The following is a 23390-nucleotide window of genomic DNA, read 5'->3' on the forward strand; positions in this document are numbered from 1 at the left end:
TTTTAAGTTCACTGACGCTTCTGCTGCGAGTATCTCATAAACAGCATCTCCAAGATGTGGCGATAGTACAATTGTCCAGCAGGTGTCACTGTGGAGATGTTTTCAGATCGTCTCGAAGCCTGAATATAATTCCTACGGAGCCCCGCAGGGGACATGGGAGAAAAAAAAATTAAGACGGACTTTTGCGAGATCTCGCAAAACTAACTCGGAAAAAAAAAACAAAAAAAACAAAAACAAAAAAAAAACCAAACTCGGGATCTCGCAAAAGTCCATACCATACACCTCCAAATCAGCACTGAAACTTTAGAAACAACCACAGCGATGGAGGACACACACCCATTTGAGCGATTCGTAGATTTTTACTTTGAGCTTGGACTAAACTATAAAGACATTAAAACTGTGCTTTGCAGTAGACACAGTTTTCATATAAGCGAAAGACATCTGAAGAGAGTTCTTAGCGCAAGGGGACACACTCGCCACAAAGCGTACTCTGACCTGGCCGTCTTGGTTGAATTTATAGACAACCAATTGCAGTACTCTGGGCAGCTTCACGGATACCGATGGATGTACGCTAAATGCAGGGAACATGGACTACGCGTGAGGAAAGAGGATGTGCGCTTGGTTTTGAAGGAGCTGGATCCCCGAGGCGTCGCACTGAGGCAAGCAAGATGTTTCAGGCGAAGGAACTATTTTTCAAAAGGGCCGAATTTCATCTGGCACATGGACTCCTACGACAAACTGAAGCCATATGGCATCTGTATCAATGGTAGTATTGACGGTTTCTCTAGAAAAATAATTTGGCTTAATGCGTACACAACAAATAGTAATCCGAAAGTGATTGGGGGGTATTACATAGAAGAGGTGCAGCGTTTAAAGGGCTGCCCTAGAGTTGTGAGGGGCGATCTTGGAACTGAAAATGGCCATGTTAGAGGCTTTCAGCGTTTCCTTGTGCCCGTGGCTCCTAACGACACCCTTGAGAGTTACTTGGAGGGAGCAAGTACCGCCAATCAAAGGACTGAATACTGGTGGCGTTTTCTTCGCAGCCAGTGTCTGGAGTTCTGGTTATCCTTATTTGCAGACATCAGAGACAACGGGTACTTTGATGGTGGGTTTCTGGACAGAAACCTCCTTCAGTTTTGTTGCATGGGACTCATCCAGGTGAGTTAATAAAATATGTTTTGTTGCGTGTATGGATGCATGCGTGTGTGAGTGAGAGATAAAAGAAACTGAGGAAGTGATAGAGAGGTAATACACGAAGTACTGTGAGAGATGAGACCTGTGCCAGGTTTAGGAAATGGAGAGACTTGCAGGAAGAAAGAGACAAGACAGGGAGAAGCGGTTGAGAGGAGCAGGGAGTAAATGAAATAAAAAAATTGTGTAAATACTATAATTTAGGCTTAAGCAATTGGAATACATGTACCGCCGTTACGTATTTAAAATACAAAATATGAGTAACTGTATTCCGTTACAGTTACCGTTTAAAAAGGTGGTATTTAGAATACAGTTACTTTGTTGAAATAAATGGATTACACGGCGGTACTTCCCTGTTTCATATTGTGGCAGGTCAGGACTGTTTGGGTTTTGTTTGACAGCTACGTTCTGTTGCTCCAGGCAGCACCGTTACGGTTGCCATGGTTACAGGGTGACGCTCTCTCTCTCTGCGTGTTTCCTGGGTGAGAGAGGCCTTTTTGTTGTTGTTGTGCTAAGCTAACAGGCAGAATGCTACAGGTATAGCTCTAAAGAATGTAGCATCATGGGCAGTGTAGTCCGTGCTGCAGGGAGAATGGACTGCCATACACGTTATGTGTCTGTGAGCGAGGGAGGGAGAAAAAGGAAAAGTACGAGCTGTCATCGAGCAGAAACGGGAGCTGGAAGCATGTAAATATAATAATAACCACTGCAGCCAAGAAGAGAGCCTGACGAGCCCAGCTGTAAGTAAGCTATTAAGACTCGACTGTACACCGTGTTCGTGTTTTCCTCTGAAACAATAAGTTCTGTTGGAGCAGCCTTTCAACGCCTCTCTCTGTCTCTGCTAGCAAAGTTGACCCAGACAACAAAGTAAAGCTAGTTTTCAGCTACGAGCCGACACAGAACCCACCGTATTAGTCAGAGGTCCCTTTACTACGGTTCAGAGCCGCGGACCTTCAGTAACAGTAATAAATCACAGCAATAGTACATTCATGTAGTTGTAAACAGCATGATAATATATTAAGTAATCCAAAGTATTCAGAATATGTTACTCTCATTGAGTAACGTAGCGGAATATGTTACAGAATACATTTCGGGTCATGTAATCTGTAATGGAATACATTTTAAAAGTAACCTTCCCAACACTGGTAACATCTATGTTGAAGATGTTGACATGGCATATGAAAATTTCTTATCTATAATATATAATTATAATATATAATTTGGAATTATTTAGATTGGAATATCCAAATAACTTACAAATACAAAATACAATGATCAGTGACATAAAACAAATTGATTATTATGAGGGGAGTAGATGAGACAAGCAGGTAGTAATAAGACTAATAGTACTAATGTAAGATATCACAGCATAACAGTAACCGTAGTTAGTGTGTGAAACACTTGTACAGATGACATTAGGTAAAGTACATGATTACAAAAATTCGCATGATTGTTTAAAAATAATAAATTGCATAAATATAAGAAACCTTCCTCTCAGTGAGTGAGTTGTCTCATCGTGATCTGCGTATATGTATATACGTACATGCGATCACATTTCTTAAATTTCTGTATTCTTTTTAACAGGATGAGCTGGATGACACTGCACAGGTTTGGAATACACACTCCATCAGGCCATCAACAAACATCAATATCCCCAGTGGTCGACCTAATGTAATGTATACATTACCTGAGCTCTACGGGACAAGAGACTTCCTTTGCCCCACTGAAGAAGAAGATGTTGAAATGTGTAAAACTGAGTGTGTTTTTCGACTGACCAAACCATGTGACCCCGATGTATATGAACTGTGCAATATCATCATGACTGAGTCCCATCTGACTCCACCAACAGACCCATATCAGGCTGTGAACTTGTACATGCATTTAAGAGAGAACATCATGGCATTAGTGTAAATTGCATACACTGCAGCAGAGAACATTTCTCAAAATTGACCTGTGCTATATGTGAGAAAGCTAACTTCTGGATATTAAACAGACTGTAAACTGTAAGCTTTCTAGTACACAGTCATTTATGAGAATATCTTATATAGAAATATTTATTGTTGTGTTCCAGGAGGGTCAGTGAACTAAAGTATAAAGGGGAGTCTCTGCCTGTTAATGATATTCTGAGTGTTCTTTAGCACAAAAACATTGTAATGTTCTGTCAAATGTTATCAAGTTCTATGTCTATGTGTATTACTTCGAATTACTTTAACTGTCTATTTGGCTTGATACATGGATCAAAACATAAGACACGTCTTAATTTAATGTGTTAGGAGTTTTAATGTACAGTGTTTACTCAGATAATGGTGGTTTATGTTGAGTATTTTGCAATAACTTTTAAATGGTGAGTTGGTATTTATTTACACCATCTCTATTTGTTAATGATGGGAATGTTTAGTTGTTTATGTTGGCTAGAATACAGTTTAAAATCGAAGAGATATTCTATTATGCCTTGTTGCTTTATATATATTATAACACCAACTGTCACACTGGCAAGCTACATGAAATGGTACTAAGGGGCATCATAATCTGAGGGGGGGCACCTTGGCATTTTTCTAAACTCAAGTTTCTCTATTTAAAAATATAATTATTTCATGTCATTTTTGCTATTTTTTTTTAACTATTTATTCTGATTCCAGACGAGCTTTAGTTTTTTAATGTTGGTTAAACAAAACTGAAAAAATAAAGAACTAAATCGAGACCTTTTGAACTCTTAGAATTTCTAATAGATATAAACATTCTTTTTTGGTCACTGAATTTATCTGAAGCTTATTTTATCAGCTGAATAACAAATTCTTTGCACCCACCTGTTCTGTTGATGAACAGCAATTTCATTCGAATGCTATTTTTGCAAAACTCACCACTTCTGAAAGGATGATATGTGTTGTTGAACTACCGGATAAATAAACTGAAATCTAATCAATTTCTAATTTTTTTTTTGGACTATGTAGTACAGACAACTAAAAAATTGCAAATGACAAAAGCATATCGACAACATCTGTGTATTGACTGCCTGTGTTCCCAGGCACTTTAATTTCAGAGAAGGGTAGACAGAAGTGCATAATCTGTCAAAAATATAGCAATATTTTATAATTAACCATATATACTATTTGATCTAATTAGAAATCCTGGCCTACAATCTTGTTTATCCAAGAAACTGTTAAATCTGATAATCATTGCTTGGTAATTTGTAATTATATAAGACAGTATAAAGAATTGTGAATCATCTGTATGTCACATTATGGCAAAGTCCTTTCAAAAAAGATAACTTGTGATGGCAATATGCTTTTTAACAAAACAACTAGTAAACATTTCAGAAGCTAATCAAGGGAAAATAGGACTTATTGTTACAAGATGATGTTTAGAGGCCACATCAGCTTTAAGAATTTGGAAACAGGATCTTATCATTAACTTTCAATAACTTTTTTCGCAACCATAGTGACATTCTTTACTAATATTAATGGACCTTTCACCCTAAAATCAAATTTACACATTTTTCTGTTCGCTAGCTGTAGTATTCGTTAATCCACATTGTTTTAGTGTGAGTTGCCCAATTTTAGAGATATTGACTGTACAAGCCTACCCTTCTTGTTTCACATGGTACTTAATGCTTAGTAGCAATGTCTTTATGTAGACCTTATGTGGCTTCATGTAGTTTTTCAACAAGGAAGAGATCTCTACAGCTAATATCTCCCAAAACTAGGCAACTCACGACAAAACATTCTAGATGGATAAACAGCAAGCCAATGTGTGTCACTGCGGGGTATGCAGGTGTGTTGAGAGAATGTACCCAAAAGCAGACAAGGAGAGAGAGAGGACACTGAACTTAAAACAAAAGCGAGCCTTTATTCTGGCTGATGGCAGGAGTAAAAGGAAACAATGACAATGTGTACAGCAGATTTTGATGTGATCTGTCCCTCTAACGCTAAACACAAACCTTGTTTTCAACAGAAGTTAAAGATGCGGTCATTTTCAAAGAATTTTAAACAATAAAGAGTCCTTGTGAAATCTGAGCTAACATACAACTAAACCATCAGAAAATTAAATTTGTGACTGCTTATTATACGGCTGAATAGATCAAATGCTTCAATGACAAATGAAACAAGACAGAATTTATGAACTCAAGGATAATCATACATATAACAATTACAGCTGTAACCATTAGTACACTCATCAAGTTCAAATGATGTCCATTTCAAAGTAATTGCTGGAAAGGACATTGTCGAACTCTGTGCGAAATTCAGGATAAGAACTGTAAGTGCATGGCACTTCAAGGGTAGCTCCACAGGTGTGAGCAACAGGCCTTCTGTTGAGCCCAGTTTCAGCATTAAAGCACACCAAAATTTTGTCAACACATATCACAGAAGATCCTGTGCAGAAGCGCAGGATTTTTTCAGCTTTGGTTTCATCAGCGTTTTTAACATAACGCTGAAGATGGTTAAAGGTTGTCTGTTCTCCGTGAGACAGCATCAATTTTGTTGTTTCAAATAGCTGCACTAGTCTTTTGCCTGTGGCCTTCTTTGTCTCATACAGAGATAACACACTTTCCTTGTCTGCCAGTTTCAGCTGCAGATGTGCCATGGGTGTGGAGAAGCAATCCATTATATACTTTGGCTCTTGGAGAATGGCCTTATGAGCCATTGTTTCAATGGCAGGCTGCATGTTGTTCTTAGGTGGCAGGAAGTGGGAACCCATCCTTGTAAAAAGGTCAAGCAGGTCCTCTTCATCATTTTCATCCATTGTGCCTTGGAGAGCCTTCTCAACAGCTGATCTCTCAACAGGAGGGAGATAGTTGAGAAACGATGCAATCAGAATGTCTACATCAACTGAGTCCATTCCGTGGATGCAAGCTAAAATGAAAGCCTTTGACAGCCTCACTGGAAAGACACCATGGTCTAGTAAGCCTTTCACCCATATCTGCCCAACTGCTTGCCATTCAGCCTCACTAAAGTCTGGTCTCAGCCTTGGAACTCGTTCATTTTCACCTTCACACTGTTCCAAAAATTGCTCCCAAAATGCAGTGTAAACCTCCCTTGACACCCCAGCATCATCAACAGCATTTTCATTTACAAAGTTCATCTGTAAAGTCTCATTCAGAATGCTACTGTCCATAAATACAGCCAAAAGATCATCAACAACTTTTATCCTGCGAATTGATACATGTAGGGGGCTCTGTGGGTCTCCTGAATTTGATGGGGAAAGTTGGTTGCTTGAATCTAAAGGCAAACCTTGTGCGATGAAATTCAGTCCATGGTCCTGAGTAAAAGACAAAACATGCACATTCCATAAGAAATGCAAATGAATTGTACAGATTACACAATATCAATGTTCTGAAAAAGTTTGAAATTTATTTGTCTAATTTTAGTGGGCTGTACATTCCCAAACCATGGTTGCACTGACAATTTATGTATAACATTCACATTTTGGCCTGATGGATGTCCTCGTATGCCTCACAGAAAATTATACAAGTGTTCTTTACATGTATGAGAAGACTCACTTCTGTGCAAAAAAGGTAGAGAACACAATAGTGACACCAAAACAATGTCTCACTGCTGTGTTATGTAAATAATTTAATTTCAAGACTAAATTTCCTGTTTAATCTTATCTTAATGTTAAACACTGGAATTGTCTCTCAACTGACAATATCCTTTTAATTGAAATGGACCCACAAACTGCCATATCCTCAGAAAATAGCATGAAATTTTGGCATCTCTACAGTATGTAAAGATAGGTGTTTATGGTTGCCCGAATTGATCCATCTTACCTGTGTAATCTGGGGTGCTTCCTCCTGTATTGACTGCATATGGGGTGTGGGCAAGCCATTAGCTGAAGACAATGGTAGCAGGAAACCATCCATAGGTAATCCATTTGTGTCAGCATTCTGAGAAGGAAGTATTGCATTAACTGACAACAGACACCTTAACCCTTCAAGATTAGAAGACTCTTCTTCAATCTTCTACCTTGGCCTATTCTAAATCATGAATGTTCTTAAAAAGTCTGCAAAATATGTCAATAGGTCTTAAGAAATAGAAAAAAGATACACCTCTTTATTTTCAGCCTACATGTCTCACTTACAAGAATAAAAAGACATATTACAGTGGAATTCCACAGGTTTTTATCAGATCTTGATGTACTTCTTACTACTTAAAATGTTGTATTATTGCTGCAACAAAATCAAGTTTTAAACAAACAAGAGATGAATTCTGATTAATAGAAATCGAGCAAGTGTTTCACAGTACTGTAGGTTATTTCTTTTAAGATCCAAAAGAATAATATTACAGAAAATAACATACATGCTTAAATTTTGTCCAAGCAGGAATGCATGATCAGCTTTTTTAAAATCAGAACTATGCAAGTTATTGAATTTGATTATTAATAAATTTCCATATTTTGTAACACTTACATAAACCATATCAACCACAACTGTCCATGGTCTTACCTGTCTGAGATCCTCACTGTTGACATAATTCAGGGTTATCACGACCGTGTCATCACCATCTGCTCTGACAAGATCCTCTTCAGGATTCCATAGAACCGTATCCACTTCGTCTGTGTCTGGAAAACGAAATTCCAAATCTTCTGGAAGTTTCTCCCGGGACTCTAGTTTGAAGGATTTGTTAGGAACTATACTGGTCAGATCAATAATTTCAGAGCAGTGGTCAGGGAAATCATGATCACTTGAGTCAGTCTGCTGCTGCTGTCCCACAGCAGTGTTTTTAATGTCTGTTGGGGTTGAATGCATATGATGTGATTTTCCTGGACTTTGTGTTGTCACTGCCTCGCAGAGTGATTTCAGTTTTTTTGGATTGTGTTCCATCTGGAAATTGTGAATCTGTGAACCAGAAAACAAACACAAGAAACAAACGAAAATAACTCAATTATTTTTTCAGCAGCCAGTCATTTAGTACATGTTAATGAATACAAAGCTGTAAGTCTTTCACAGATGTATTAAATGTACCTTACCACACAAGTCAACAACAAATTCCTTGAATAATTTCATCCTACAGAAGTGCAAATATTCGTAGATGTACATAAAGCACTTGAATAAGACAACTCTTTATTGCCGTTGCACAGTCATACCTAGTACAATAGTACAACAAAATTAGAACATGTCGCATGTTACCACCAAGCACTAATAAACACAACAAAATACAGTAACTTTAAAGTGATCATTATTTGTAATAATAACTTTCTTATTTTAACAAACCTGTTTGCCAGTGTCACTGTCAGATGAATCCCCATGGTCAAGTAGATCTGGGACAAAATCATCTGTCTCACTGTCAAATCCAAGTAATGTCACCGGTGAATCTTCTTCAGTTATGCTGACAGAAAAATCCTCTTCAGATGAGGACTGAACTGTTGATGGTGTTTCATCTTTTGTGCAAATGTAAAATCTCATGAGCTTCAATTTGGTTTGTTCATAAAGTTTGCCAACAGTGTCATCTAAAGCAATCGGATTTCTTTTAAAATCACAGACATCAATGACAAAGTCTTCAACTCTCCCTTTTGGCGAGTACCAGCACTGCCTTATCCACCTGCAGACATAAAACATTAGAGAAATGCTATTAATATACTTTTATTCTAGGAAGCCACACTAGCACACATGGAATACTAACTGTATTAGAAATAGAGTTCTTAATCACTGTTCATGATCATTATCAAAAGTTACTCTGACAACTTGTGTCTTATTACCTTACTGTTGCTCTGTTAGTATTAGTATAGTAATAGTAGTAGATATTTATATACTACGTTACTAAAAAATATTTTGCTAGTAAGGTATAAGTAAGGTAAGTTCCACCAAGTATTTTGTGCTATGGTGTCCATGTTACCATGGTAATGGCACAGCCAGATAACAACATCCAAATTCATGGGCTGCATCCTCCTGAGGACGCTTTTGTAGACCGATTACGTCACAGCGATGCGCTGAAGGCTATCCAAAATCCGTACTAGTTTTTTTTTATTTGCACAGAAATGTACAACAATTATGGCAATCTCTACAAAGATTCTATTTTAAATTCGTAGACTCCTCCGAAAGCAGCGGACAAATGCGTCCTCCTTTTCATCGAATTTTTTTTTTTAATTATTAAACTTCATTAAGAAACAGTATACAGAACATGTATACAACCAGAACAAAATTAACATATACCAGGGGGTGTAATACAAAGAATTACATACATTCACTTTTCACCGAATTTGAAGGATGGGTCGGGGGTGTGCTTCGTGGCCCACCATATCCCAGAATTCAAAGTGCGGCCCAGCCAAACTCAGTTTCCGGTAATGGCAGCCGCTAATAAGTTTTAAAATGACTGTTATTAATCCTTCTGGGTCACAAAATGAACTTTTAACATATTTCAGGCGAGAACGTGGGTGTGTAAACTTGAAATATCTGCTCGGTTTATCAAGATATATACATATTTGCAAGTGCTTCGACGTTTTCGTTGATGTCTGTTACCCACCAGCTCGATAGCCAGCCTAGAGCTCAACGGTCACTAAAGCCGCCGAGAACGGCACAACTCCCGGCACATCATTTTCAGCTCACCTCGGACTTTTGCTACTCAGGCTAAACGTAATATATAAAACACTTAGACAACCTAAAAATGTTAATGTTTGGCTTTTTTCAGTGTTTTATTTGTTCGTGAGTAAACCGGTTTGGCTGAGATTAAAGTTATTAGATTAAATTAGATAAAATAAAACTTTATTAATCCCCTGGGTGGGTTCCTCCTTGGTTTTTACACCGCTTATGCCGGGCTCACACTGTGCGATTTTTGGCCCATTTTGAGCCGATTTTTGAGTCGTGCGACTGTTTTTGCGATGGCCCGATTTTGGCCTTCGTCGTGCATCGTATAGTATACCTGGGGTAACGAGAAGCGATTAACACCTCACGACCAGCTCCCGATCATCAATCGCTTGGTCGTGAGGATTTCAAACCTGTTTGTAGCAATTTAGCAAAGTTGATGGTGGTGGTGTGTGTCTGTGTGAGTGAAAGACAGAGAGGGAGAGCGAGCGACAGAATTTCTGTTATAACCTTCATCTTATGGACGCACAGTGTGAGCACTCGGGTCGCATCAGAGCATCGGGTCGTATAGTGTGAGACCTGCATCGTGACCTACGAACTTCTAACCCCTGCGAGTCAATGTACAGTTTGAGCAGGAGCTGAATCGCGCGACTGTAAAAATCGCACAGTGTGAGCCCAGCATTAGATAGAAAGGAGCAGACGGACGAGTTTAATAAACTCCACCAACGCAGTGGTGACTGTCGCTACCCGATCCGTACCGGAAACCCGATCGGTACCCCGCATGCGCGAAAGGTGTCTACTTCCGGTCGTAGCGTTTTACGATAGTTATGGGTCAGCGTATCAGTTAAGATGTTAAGAATAATGAGTATATCTTAAAATGTTTGCAATAATGAAGCATTTCAGTACAATGTAGACAAAAACGAAAAATAAAAAGATAGTTACGGATCGGGACTCCCCGATCCTTACTGCGCATGTGCAAAGTCGGACCGTACAAATCGGGTCTACCCGATCCGTACCGCGCATGTGCAGATGTTTTCTTCTTCTTCTGTTGGTTTAATGGCAGTTTACTCCCCAGTGTATGAGGATACTGCCACCTGCTGACCGAGCGAATGAACACTATTGTAAACTGAATTGGCGTCATTACAAACGCGTGTTAAATTTGATTTAGTGATAGTCGAGTATGTTTATGCTTGTCTGTGTTGAGAGGATTGACTGGAATAGTGATGATGATGTCCACTATCACTGTCAATTGTCAGTAAACACTTAATCTGGCTGATGAATCTTCACGTGACACATTGCTAAATCAATATTATTAAGTCTGTAATTAGGCGCCATTCTTCTTATTTTACGGCGCTGTTGTTCAATCGGGGAACGCTCTCTGTTGAGGAGAAAAGCATGAATTTGTTTGTATACGGATTATCCATTGTTTAAATGTCCCGGGCAGTCGAAAAGGAGGCAGAGCTGTTGAGAAATGCTAGGAGCTAACTGGGCGCTAACCGTATCATTCAAATATATTGAATGTCGAAATGTTGGCAAAGAGAGGAAGTGACGTAAGATTTGCGCATGCGGGGTACCGATCGGGTTTCCGGTACGGATCGGGTAGTGACAGTGGCTGTGTCCCATTTCACAGTATGCACGCTTGAAGTACGCACACTACGCGTACTACGGACGGTGCGTACTATAAGTACGGGAAGTGCGGAAGTGAGAGGCTTGTGAAATGGGACGGTATATGCTTCGTCGCGCTGTTCAGGTTGCCTAGCAACCATGATACTAACCGCGTTACATACAGCTTTGTTTGACAGAAATGAAGGAGAAAACTGTTTTGTTGGTCAATCATTTTTGTCATGACATCACTTTGATTAGTTGAGTATCTGAGGCTGAGACCACAGGACTGTAAAACATGATTCAAGGGCTTCATTTCTGTACTGAACAGTCATTTAAGATTAGCTAGTAAACAATAATTAGTTAATGTTGTTCATGAGACTAAAGTCATCTCACTATGGTAATGTAAATATAATATGGCCAATATTATAGTATTGTCAGATTATATATATATATATATATATATATATATATATATATATCACTGACTTTCAGCTTGTTGTGTTTGTGGATATATGACTGACTTTAATTATCCATAAAATCATCAGATTCTCTGTAAGATTAAGGTCGACTATATGTATATTTACAAGTAGAGGCTTTAAAACCAAGTTAATGCTGAAAGTACAAACATCACTAGTGTCACACAACTTTGCCGACATGTGGCCAACAGCAATGTTTTAATGTTCTTCGTTATTAAACATTCGCACATGAATAAGTGACGTCATATTCAGTACTTACTTTTGACAGTTCACTCTTGGCCGCTCCCTTCTGCCGTATTTTGCGGCAAAATTATCCACACCCACCGCCGCGCTATGAATTGTGGGATATATGGGACCACGAAGCGTGCACCGGACCCACGCTTGATATTTGGGGAAATCGACGGCGCATTTGGAGTATGCATTTGAAGTACACTTCGAATTGGGACAGCCGTCGACGCGTGGCGGTGACGTAACCGCACTTAAAATGCGTACTTCAAGCGTGCATACCCCGAAATGGGACACAGCGTGAGACGCTAATCAGAAGGCTAGACCGTCCAACTTCCCCAGCCGTTTACTTCCGGCCTACTTCTGAGGACCCGCCCCACGTAGACCACGAAGCCCGAGTCCTCGGGAGGATGCAGCCCATGAATTTGGACACGATTTGAAATTTCAAAACATATGTGCACTTAACAGTTATGTTTAATGAACCTGAACATATTTACAAGAATTAACATTAAAGGCCTGCATATACGACCTGGGTTTTTCAACAAGTTACTCGCCTTTTGAACCGCGATGTTTAATGCTTTGTTGTTTATACGTACTTTGTCTTGTTGCATGTGCATGATGTCGTCGTGTGGGACCTCTCTTGACCGCAAGAAATGTTCTAAATCCTCCTCCATGTCTGCACCTACGGGGGCTCCGTACGCACCCTTCAACTGAAACGCTATCAAAAGGAGCGGGATCTTTTGCGAGATCTCGCGAAAGTTTTGCGAGATCCCGAGTTTGTTTTTTTGTTTTTTTCTTCCCCCCCCCCCCCCCCCCCGTTTGTTTTGCGAGATCTCGCAAAAGTTTTGCGAGATCTCGCAAAAGTCCGTCTTAATTTTTTTTTCTCCCATGTCCCCTGCGGGGCTCCGTAAATTCCAGCACACATGCGTGGCGTGTTTCAGTGTTTCATGAAGCCTCGCTTTGCACATCGCTGCCATTAACCAGCACACAGTGAGGTTTGGAGAAGAAGAGACGTGGCTTCAGTTACAAGTTCTGCCTGTTTATTAAAAGAAATCAATTACTTACAAAAGAAAATAAGATATGTTCAATAACACTTAATGGCATTCATAAAGAAAACCGAGCTAAGCCTGAAGTTGTACAATTGCATATCATGCATATTACTGTGTCAACGACAGGGCAAAGTAAACTGCAGCAAAAATCTTATTGAAAATCATATCAGGCTGTGAACTTCTGGGACTAAATGCACTTTTCACACACAGAAACATGCACTAGCAGTGAACCTGAGATAAAACCTGCAAGTTAGGACAGTAACTTGGACATAACCTGCAGAGTAGATCAAAACCACAGCTAAGCAGAGCACAAGAGACAGCTGATGAATGCATGGGAGCACAGTGGAGTGAGCACTGAAGTAAATGGAAGTGACAAGCGTGCAAAAATGAGCTGATCTGGCGTGTTTTCATTAGTCTTGTTGAAAATGAAAATGATTAAAATGCAGTTCACTAATGTTCACTTGAGGCTCCAGTGAGTCAACCATAGACTTGATGTCCAACTTTACACCAGAAATAAACACGTTTTACAAGGGTGACAGACAGAGACCAAGACGTTTTTGTCTTTCTATCTGCAATTTCTTCCTTTATAACAAACATTCAGGGAGTTGTTTATTTCTAAAACATAACCTATTAAGTTGTATTGAGGCTTAAAATGTGCACATTTATGGGTGTAGTTGCTGTGAATTTCCAGGGTCTGTAAAAAGACTGAAGTCTTCAAGTACAAAAACAAACCCAGGTGTGAATCCAGAGAGTCTCATGTGTGATGTGTGAGTGTAGAGTAGGTCTGGTCCTGGTCCCTGCCGGCTGGATCGAGGCTCTGGTAGATCGAGTCTTCACGTGTAGAACCTGGAGTACAGTTCTCGTAGAGGACGTCCTGAAACAGAGACAAACTGTCTTCTTCACATAAAAAGAAGAGACTCTGACTTGGTTAAATCATTTGTGCTAGAAAGAAAGTCACCTCCATGTTTGTGCCCTCTGAGTTTGCTCTGGTCCTCAAACCTGTGGAACAAACAAAGGATGTTCCTCTGTTAGAGGGAACAATCATTCAAAGTGCACATGAGGCTGAAGATCACTGCTGCCCCTCCTGTTCTTCTGCTTAGTTGGACTTTATTAGGCTTCACTTTAGACTTTGCCTTCAGAATCAAAGACTCACATTTGCTCGAGTCTCCTCCTGTGTACTGAAGAAGTGATCCACAATAATTATTCTATTTTACAGTTTTCATGGGTCGTGTAGTCAGAATATTTGTCCTGTTTTTACTTCACACGTCTGAAGCAGAGAACATCTGGATCTGAGCCTGCTGACAGTGTCCAGACTTCATGTGTGACACAGTTTAGGATTCAGTTACTTCCAGTGTTTAACATCATCTCTACAAGTCACTCCACTCTCCTCTTAGAGCCCAAAGTGGACGAGCAGGATGAAATATTTGGATGTTTGACTGCAGCTGTTTGAACAGACTTCAAGTGAAGTGAAAAAAGAGTTTTTGGTTAGAAACGAGACGTTCTGTGTGTTTCTGTGTCTCTGTTATCTTACCTCTGCTGCTCTTCCTCTTGATGCAGATTATTAGAACAGTCAGTGATGAGAGGATGATGATGAGAGCCAGAGTCAGACCCACGACCAGCAGCACATCTGCAGCAGATTGAGAAGAACAACAAGCTGAAGACATGCGTACAGTATACAGAGCTGTACAGTAAGAACTCATCAGCTACAGACTGAAATAATATGAAATAGAGTTTGTGTTATTTTAGCATTTCACAGCTTCTAAAGAACATATTCACTTCAGATTGTTTGCTAATGTCATTTGTCAAACTAAATGAAAAGCATATAACAGGACACATTAAGGAGTAATTCTGATAATAATTCAACCAGTTTTCACTCAGGTTATAAAAAATCTGTCAGTGTTTCTACTCTCAGACTCATAGATGGATGTACCTGTAGATGCTGCTCTTCCAGGCTGCTCAGTGCTTCCAGTCAAAGTTAATGAAGGTGTGGAGCTTCCTGTAGTTGTGGCTGATGGTCCAGCTGCTGAACAAGAGCAGAGAGGAAAGTTTGACTTATAAATGTTTGGAGCTGTGAACAAGAAAAACACAAAGATTCAAAAATCAGCTGAGAAATCAAACGAGCCTTAAATGGATCCACTGATTGAGAAAAAACAGTTTGGCAAATTTAGTGTTAGATGAAAAAAATGCACTAAAATAGTTTAACAATGAAATAAAATATGAATGTATGTTGAAATATCAGGTTCTTGGAAACAATAAAGACATTTCGGGACATTAATGGTCACCTGTTCATTTCCAGCTCCACACTCTTATTCCTGCTCTCCATCACAGTAACTTTACAAAATTCACACTTCAAAATAATTTTGTTTCTAAATAATTCTGTTTCTATGTTGAGATAAACTGAGTGCTGAGAGCAGCCTGAGCTGTTGGCTCACAGGGATTACTGTACAGACACTGAGCTCATTATTAGAAACTCTGCTCGTGTTTAACATGAACATCCACCACAGGAACAGCAGATATATGACAGGAAATAAGGAACAGCTGAACAGCTCCACTCTGACAACATTTGATTAACGTCAGTAAAAACTCACCGTCTGTGACAGTGACCTCAAAGGCTCTGAATGACCTGCTGGAAGATCCACTCAGGTAACATGTGTACCGTCCTGAGTCAGACTTGGTCAGCTGTGTGATGCTCACATACACAACTCCTGGACCATATCTAATGTTGTATCTGTCTCTTTGACCTCTGTTATCATTTGTGTCAACAAGAAAGTTGTCTCCTCCACACTCTCCTCTGCAGAAGAACGCTGTGTTTCCAGAGAGTTTAAAGGAACATCCGACTGTGAGAGAGCTTCCAGTTTCTTTATCGAAGTGTTTCAGCTGATCATCGTTTCCATCCAGCAGTGCTGTTAAAGACACAAACGATCAATAGTTACTATCAGTGCTGAAGATGATGCAGTCTGATCAGATAACTCCAGTTTGATCCACAGTTACACTGGGAGCTGCCCAGTTCAACCAGTCTGACAGAGGAACTGTTGAACTAACTCAGATTTAAACGGCTTCATCATCAGACTGATTGGATTCATGAAAAATCAGCTTTTATGACAAGTATAGACTCTAAAATGTGAACACTTCATGGTTTTAAGTACATTTAAAGTCTGGATGGACTTTTGTGTTCTGAATGTGATTTTCACACATTCATTGAGGAATAAAACATTTTGCTGTGAGGGGAACTCTTGGAAAGATCAAACTGATGACACAGAAGCAAAAACTCATCAAAGAAAATCAAAGTTACATCAGAAAATCTTCTTTCATTCATCAGCGTCTGTTTCTGACATTTCATTCACATCATTATCAGCTGACACACTCACTAATATTCACACACACTCGTGTCCCAGCTGCAGTTCATCGGTTACTTCGAGGAGTCCAAATGTAACCAACAGTTTACAGAAGAACAAACTTCAGCTTCTTTAAACCGTCAGCAGCTGTCAGTGAAAACTTTGCTTCAGAAACAGAAACGAAACATTTCCACAGCTGAAACAGAAACTCACCTTCAGCAACAACGATCACGAACCGTTCGTATGAAGCTGGTGATGAAGATCCACCCAAACCACAGCTGTACTGTCCAGAGTCAGACTCAGTCAGCTTTGAGATGCTCACATATAAAGCATGAGAATCAGTCCATTTATATTCAATGCTGTATCTGCCTGTTTGAGCTCTGACATCAGTTGTATTAATGAGAATGTTTTCTCCTTCACATTCTTCTCTGCAGAACATCTTCCATGTTCCTGAAGAATTAAAGGAGAATCCTTCTTTAAAATCTCCTCCAATGACTCCATAGTGAAGAATCTGAGCATCGGTGACTTCAGGGTTTCCATCCTGCAGAGCTGTTGGAAACATGAACCATCAATAGTTACTGTTTGTACTTCCTGTAAGAAGCTGCAGTCTGATCACAGCATCCACACACAGACACACTGAGACTAAAGTCTGAATAACAACAATGATTCATGTCAAATACATTTTATTGTCTAAAGTGGTGGAAAATCTTCTTCCAGTCGACATGACTCAAAATATATCTGAACATGTTTCCTATGCATGAATAAAATGACAATAAAAGATGAAGATAAACAAAATATGACATGTAAATGACTCATAACTCCTCTGTGTGGTACTTGTAGTAATTATCTGTTGAGAGATTGAAGCAACAGCTCAACATGCAAGTTTTTCATGTGTTTCATCCACAGGAAGTGATGTCATCATTTACTTTAAATGTACTGCTGGTGTCAAAGTTCAGGAAGCAACAACAAAAACAGTGATGAAGTTTTTATTTGTGACTTTGTTTTACTGAGGCTCATCGTGGCTCAAGAGTTGGGAGTTCACCTTGTAATCTGAAGGTTGCCGGTTTGAGCCCCGGCTTGGACAGTCTCGGTCGTTGTGTCCTTGGGCAAGACACTACTTTTTTTTTTTTTTTTAAGTAACAAATACTTGCAATGAACGACATGTTATTGAGTAATTTATGACTCAATTTAAAGCTCTAAAGCCAAACTCAGCAGCTGATGTGAGTCAGTTACTTTATGTAAATGATTTCAGTTCATTCCAGCATTTAAACTCTGTGCAGTCGTATTTCTGTTCAGCTCGAACACGACAAACAGGAAGAATTAGGAAATAACTTTCCACAGAACTCTGGGTTTGAAGATGCTGACAGATTTCACTCACACGTTTATATTTGTCTGCAGGAAGTGATGTCATTTTGTCAAATCTATGTGCACTGTGGGAGTGAACTGTGAATAGTCACAGTGAAGAAACACGAACATGTAACAGTAAAAGCAACAAAATGTGTTTTTGTCTTTTAAAGAAAAATTCATTGACTTGATCAACAAGTTTGTATTTTCAAATAATAACTGAAAGTATCAGGTGGAGTTTTTACTTTTATGTTACAGGTTATTTTGAGGAAGTAACAAACACTTGTAAGAAACCATCTTTGAAAGGACGAATCCTAAAGCCAAAGTGAGCAGCAACATGTCCATGAATGTCTCACTGTGATGGTTTCTTCTGTCCATACTGGCCACAAACACATCCATGAAATCATGAATAAAAGCAGTTTGAATGGAAGAAGCGTCCATGAAAGTGACTCATAGCTGACTCTGATCATCATGTTTAACAACAGAAACATGTTGAAGAACGTTAGTGACAGAAAGAAAAAGTGAATGTACTCACAAAGGAAGAAGAAGCAGATCAGAGTGTGATGGACTTTCATGATGAGGCTCTGATGGTTTACTGCTGCCTCTCTTCTTCTTCACTGGAAACCAGGAACTTGTGACGCCTCACTTCTCTAACTGAAGGAGTCCCTCCTCCAAACACCACAGCACCTCTACACTCCTCCCCTCTGCATCCGTCTGTGTGTCTGCTGCAGGGCCTCAGGCTTCCTCCTTATATTTATAGTATTATGTGCAAAGTGCTGCAGGAAATACAACGATGACACTTGACTCTGTTAAATTCAGCACAGTGACCAAAACCTCCAACAATGATCATCATTCATCATGAAATCATTTCTCTTACTGTATCTGAAGATAATGAACGTTAGTTTGGGATCATTTAGAAAAACAGTTTGGGTCAAATGTTAGAAAAGAGTCAGACTTTCTTTCTTCTCACAGTTTGTTTAACATGAGTTTCAAATCTTTGAACATTTAAATACATCTATTAACAGAATATGAAAGAACAACAGTTCTGATATTATATCAAACATTTCAATCACCTTGTGGTTCAAAGTGGTATTACATGACAGCACAGCCTCATGTAATACCACTTTGAACCACAAGGTGATACATGAGTCAGTAGCTTTGTCTCCATTCAGGGGGCTGCATCCTTCGGAGGACCCGGCCTTCTCGGTCTACGTGGGCCGGGTCCTCCGAAAGCTGAGAAGGGCTGAAGTGCGAGCTGGGAAATGGGGAAACATGCCAGGAGTTCGCTGTTCTCGCCAGCTCTAGTGACCCTTGACCTCCAGGTCAGCTATCGAGCTGGTGGGTAACAGACGTCTCCAAAAACGTTGGAGCACTTTGGCAAATATGCGATGTCTTGATAAAGTCACACAGTTTACACAGCTACATTCTCGCCTTTAACTATATTAAAAAAAATGTTTTGACGGAATAACGTCCATGCTCATCTGTTTGTCAGCTACAACTTTGACTAGATTACATTTTAAATCAGCAGTAATCTGATATTTGTGACATACCAGAGACTGAGAGAGAGCAACTTGTGTTTTTGGAAACATTTGCTGTATTTTGAAGTGTTGCTGAATTCCAGTGTAAGGCTGAGGGTTTATCTGTTTATCTGTTTATCCTCGTCTGTGTTCGCATTATGTTCCACGGTTGATGTACCTGATGTTTGTTCCAGAACCACACCCACTGTTATACACTCTGAATGAGGCAATAAAGGGAATCATCTTCCTATTGCTGCCTGGCTTCATTCTGTTAAAGACTTTATTCTTTCCCCCTGAAAGGAGACCTCACTGTGATGGTTACTTTGATGGACTGTCTAATCTTGAAGAATTTGTCTCAACTTATTGAACTGGCCATGATTAGGAGCCAGCAAATTGTGACCAGGTTATCTGAATCCTGCTAAAAATACAGATACACTGAAAAGTGTTTAAGTTACGACTGCCTCTAGAAATGACGCCTCCTGTTGTTTGTGCGCTCGGATTTTCTTTCCCTAAAACCAGACGGCCTGTTTTCTGTTTGATGTAATCAGAGGACTACCTGCTTGGTGTTTGTAGGCAACTGTCCCAGGTTCATGTTTCATGGTAAAAAAAGTTTCGACCGTATTTCAGTATGATTGAAACTGAACTGATTATGACAGGAGACCTACAGTTTAATGTTGTTTAAGCACATATGTTATGAATTTTATAAATCAACAGGATGAAGCAACAAATCAAACTCATTCTAAATATTCTACAAGCTCTCGCATTTCTCAACATTGTTACCTTCAGACTAATGTATGACGATGGAGCTCTTTCTCAGTTTGAGACAAATGTCCCAGACAGGTCTAGCCCACTGTTCTTCCTCTTATTTCACAAAATCAAAAACCTCAAAGTGCTGACTGACTGCTAAATACATCTGTAAAATCTGTCATAGGACCACTAATTTCTTTTATTTGCATCGGTGTGAAGGGAACTTCTCTGTATGTAATGACGCTGTCTGCAGCCAGCAGACGCCTGTTTACTGTGTGCTGAATCACTCCACCCTGTCTTTCTGTAGGCCTGTTTGTGTGGCAGGTCTCATGTGCAGGTACTGGAGGGTTAGTGCAGCTCGATTTCCACCAGTGACACTGACAACATCTGGCTGGTTCCCCTCCCTGAGACACTTTTTGAGTTTTGCTTTGGGTTCTTGAATCAAACAGCACTGTGTCCAGCATTTCTTCACCCACACACTCGTTTACTGCTGATTATACTGACTAGACTCACCATGGTTATCACTCTATCCAATGGCTGTTAATAGCAGTTATCACTGCCAAGTATGGCTCAGATTGGCCCTCCTGTTCTGCAGCTTCACCCCAGCACAGTCTATCCTCCAGTTCCTGGGGCTTCTCCTGAACCTGCTCCTTCACCCGTCCCTGTTCCCGGGGTGAGAGCGACCAGCGCCCGGCCCGGCCCTGCACCCGCGCCAGTTCCTCAGGTGGGGACAGCTGTAGGGCTGCAGCTATTGATTATTTTAGTAATGGAGTAATTATTTTTAAAATGTGCTGTTCAAATGAAGCTGACTTGACTTGAATATTAATACTGAGTTGACAGAATCCATGTGTGTTGCATAAAGACATAAAAAGTTAAGACTTTACAGATATCCATGTATCTGATAACAGGAGTTCTAAACTAAAACTTCCGTTACGTTACTCAATGAGAGTAACGTATTCTGAATACTTTGGATTACTTAATATATTATCATGCTGTTTATAACTACATGAATGTACTATTGCTGTGATTTATTACTGTTACTGAAGGTCCGCGGCTCCGAACCGTAGTAAAGGGACCTCTGGCTAATACGGTGGGTTCTGTGTCGGCTCGTAGCTGAAAACTAGCTTTACTTTGTTGTCTGGGTCAACTTTGCTAGCAGAGACAGAGAGAGGCGTTGAAAGGCTGCTCCAACAGAACTTATTGTTTTTGGAGGAAAACACGAACACGGTGTACAGTCGAGTCTTAATAGCTTACTTACAGCTGGGCTCGTTGTTGTGTGCCCACCTTATTACTAAATTAGGTAGAGCACTCTGAATTGAATCAGGACATAAAGCACGGTCTTTATCTTGCTTTATTGAATACTGTCCATCTAACAACTAGCCACTTAACGGGGCCTCCTTCGGACAACAACATCCGGTTCAAAGGTCATCACATTAAGACATAGCCATATCAATACATGACATCCCCCTTTTCCTTAGATTCAAACTTTAGTCTTAATAACTTTGATGTCTTTTTTTCTCTTCAACATTGAACATTTTTTTCTTGTCTTACTTTTGTAACAATTATATTTTCTAACTGTCTCACCACACGTACCCTTTTTTTCCCTCAATATATACATGTCGACATACACATATGAACTTGAAACTTGCCCGTTTTCAGTTACCTCTTCACCTTAACATATTATAGTTTATTTCACCACAAAATCACAAAACCTCTCAGGTATCTTTTTAGCCCTTTGTGATCTACTTGATCTCTCTGGCCCCTGGGAGCCCTCTTGTGGTGTTGGAGTGAAGGTGTCAGTCTTTGTGTGTGTTTCACCTTCCTCCCTTTCAGGTATTGTGTCGTAGTGTCCTTCTCTGGTCTCATTTGTCTCGTATTTCTTCACATGTGTGATATTCCGGTGATAGCGAGCTCCTGTTGGTGATTCAATGATGACTTGGTTTCCAGTTCTGCTTACAACTTTGTGTGGTGTTGCGTTGAATGGTGTTGTAAACTTGTCCACTTTGTCTTGTTGAACCAGCACTGGGTCTCCCGTGCCAACTTTTGAATGCTCAGCTCCCCTTCGTTCATCAGCATAAATGTTTGATTTTCCTTTCTGTTCAGCGTCTCTGTCACGCACGTCCAACTCCGTTGTTTTTGCCTCACTGATGTTCGGTAACTTTCCTCTCATTTTGCGGTTGAACAGGAGTTCTGCTGGACTTTTGCCCGTGGTTGGATGTTCAATGCTGCGATAAACTGTTACATATTTTCTTAGCTCTCGCTTCCAGTCAAGTCCTTCGGCTTGTGCGATCCTGATTCTTTTCATCAATGATGCATTTTGACGTTCCACTTCTCCATTTGCTTGAGCCCATTTTGGTGTAGTTCTTATATGTTTGATTCCATTAGTTTCACAATATTCTCTGAACAGCTCAGATTTGAACTGTGGGCCGTTATCAGATTTGATGGTAACTGGTAGCCCATGTCTGCTAAATATACAGTCAATAGAGTCGATGACTTTTTCAGCAGTTGTAGATGACATTACATCATACTCATAGTACCGACTGTAGTAATCTACCAGTACAAGTATTGAGTGGTTCGAAGGTAGCGGTCCCAGTAAGTCTACCGCCACATCTCGCCATGGTCCATCCGGTAAAAGTGTGTTTCTCAGTGGTTCAGGTGGATCTGGTCTGGCTACTATTTGACATCCGTGACAAGCTTTACAAAACTTTTCTGCAGCTTTGTCCATCCCTGGCCACCAAACTTTTGTTCTGAGATGCTGTTTGGTTCCAACAATTCCTAAATGTCCTTCATGAGCTAGTGAAAGTGCTTGAGCTCTGAGGTTTTCTGGCAATACAATGCGAGTTCCCCGCAAAACTATGTAGCCGATGACACACAGTTCATTTGCAATGGGAGCATATGTTTTGCATTTTTCAAAATGTCCATTTTCAATAGCTCTTCGCACTTCTGTTAATTCTGAGTCTGTAGCAGAGGCTTCTTCAACCTCTCTTGTTGTGAGTGCTTTTGGAGTAGCATTAACTGCAACAAATCTCACATATTCTTCAGATTCATGCTTATGTATCTCTTTTGACGTGGTGTCAGACAGCAGTCTTGACAGTGAATCCGCAATGTTTTGTTTTCCCGCAATGTGCACTACTTTAAAGTCATATGGTTGCAGTCTGAGAACCCATCTTTCTATGCGTGCACAAGGTTTAGATCTCTGGCTGTATATGACCTCTAATGGCTTGTGGTCTGTGATGAGGTCAAACTTCCTGCCATACACATATGGATGTAGTCTCTCACATGCCCATACCAGCGCTAGGGCTTCTCTTTCTGTTTGAGAATATCTTCGCTCACAGTCTGTTAAACTCCGACTTACGTAGCACACTGGTACCTCTTCTCCGTTCTGT

At 40.0% G+C, this 23390-nt stretch overlaps 3 protein-coding genes across 6 annotated transcripts; 1 reads left to right on the forward strand and 2 right to left on the reverse strand.

The window, feature by feature from the left end:
* The first annotated feature begins 241 nt into the window (after positions 1-241).
* LOC146494022 (uncharacterized) lies at positions 242-3758 on the forward strand. Its single transcript, XM_085144636.1, has 2 exons — positions 242-1158; positions 2776-3758. The coding sequence occupies exons 1-2, from the start codon at positions 322-324 to the stop codon at positions 3100-3102; spliced, it is 1164 nt and encodes a 387-aa protein (XP_085000762.1). The 5' UTR covers positions 242-321; the 3' UTR covers positions 3103-3758.
* Positions 3759-5017: 1259 nt separating this feature from the next.
* On the reverse strand, positions 5018-12780 carry LOC146494023 (uncharacterized). 2 transcript variants are annotated; one of them, XM_085144649.1, is made up of 4 exons: positions 12609-12780; positions 7631-8023; positions 6956-7072; positions 5018-6447 (listed from the first exon to the last, which is right to left on the reverse strand). In XM_085144649.1, the coding sequence occupies exons 1-4, from the start codon at positions 12684-12686 to the stop codon at positions 5371-5373; spliced, it is 1665 nt and encodes a 554-aa protein (XP_085000775.1). In that variant the 5' UTR covers positions 12687-12780; the 3' UTR covers positions 5018-5370. The 2 variants fall into 2 exon arrangements, with proteins under 2 accessions (XP_085000775.1, XP_085000773.1); XM_085144647.1 differs by lacking the exon at positions 12609-12780 and adding an exon at positions 8399-8704.
* A 250-nt stretch (positions 12781-13030) lies between these two features.
* On the reverse strand, positions 13031-18823 carry LOC146494024 (polymeric immunoglobulin receptor-like). 3 transcript variants are annotated; one of them, XM_085146398.1, is made up of 7 exons: positions 18276-18823; positions 16610-16846; positions 15650-15964; positions 14992-15084; positions 14593-14688; positions 14020-14060; positions 13031-13935 (listed from the first exon to the last, which is right to left on the reverse strand). In XM_085146398.1, exons 2-7 carry the CDS (start codon positions 16833-16835, stop codon positions 13816-13818), a joined length of 891 nt encoding a protein of 296 aa, XP_085002524.1. In that variant the 5' UTR covers positions 16836-16846; positions 18276-18823; the 3' UTR covers positions 13031-13815. The 3 variants fall into 3 exon arrangements, with proteins under 3 accessions (XP_085002524.1, XP_085002523.1, XP_085002521.1); XM_085146397.1 differs by having other exon boundaries at positions 14992-15081; positions 16610-16945; positions 18276-18819; XM_085146395.1 differs by having other exon boundaries at positions 16610-16945; positions 18276-18819.
* Between the last annotated feature and the right edge of the window lie 4567 nt (positions 18824-23390).

Source organism: Neolamprologus multifasciatus, chromosome 20 (genome assembly GCF_963576455.1).
Source record: "Neolamprologus multifasciatus chromosome 20, fNeoMul1.2, whole genome shotgun sequence".
Classification (NCBI taxonomy): domain Eukaryota; kingdom Metazoa; phylum Chordata; class Actinopteri; order Cichliformes; family Cichlidae; genus Neolamprologus; species Neolamprologus multifasciatus.

Coding starts and splice junctions, on each gene's coding strand:
- LOC146494024 (XM_085146395.1), bottom strand. CDS start 18,315: ATGAAAGTCCATCACACTCTGATCTGCTTCTTCTTCCTTT. Junction 15,085..15,649: donor TGAGGTCACTGTCACAGACG/GTGAGTTTTTAC, acceptor GCTCTTGTTCAG/CAGCTGGACCATCAGCCACA. Junction 13,936..14,019: donor CAGAGGGCACAAACATGGAG/GTGACTTTCTTT, acceptor TCTCTGTTTCAG/GACGTCCTCTACGAGAACTG.
- LOC146494023 (XM_085144647.1), bottom strand. CDS start 8,590: ATGAGATTTTACATTTGCACAAAAGATGAAACACCATCAACAGTTCAG. Junction 8,024..8,398: donor ACAGTGACACTGGCAAACAG/GTTTGTTAAAAT, acceptor TCTGGTTCACAG/ATTCACAATTTCCAGATGGA. Junction 7,073..7,630: donor ACAGTGAGGATCTCAGACAG/GTAAGACCATGG, acceptor CTTCCTTCTCAG/AATGCTGACACAAATGGATT.
- LOC146494022 (XM_085144636.1), top strand. CDS start 322: ATGGAGGACACACACCCATTTGAGCGATTCGTAGATTTTTACTTTGAG. Junction 1,159..2,775: donor GTTGCATGGGACTCATCCAG/GTGAGTTAATAA, acceptor TCTTTTTAACAG/GATGAGCTGGATGACACTGC.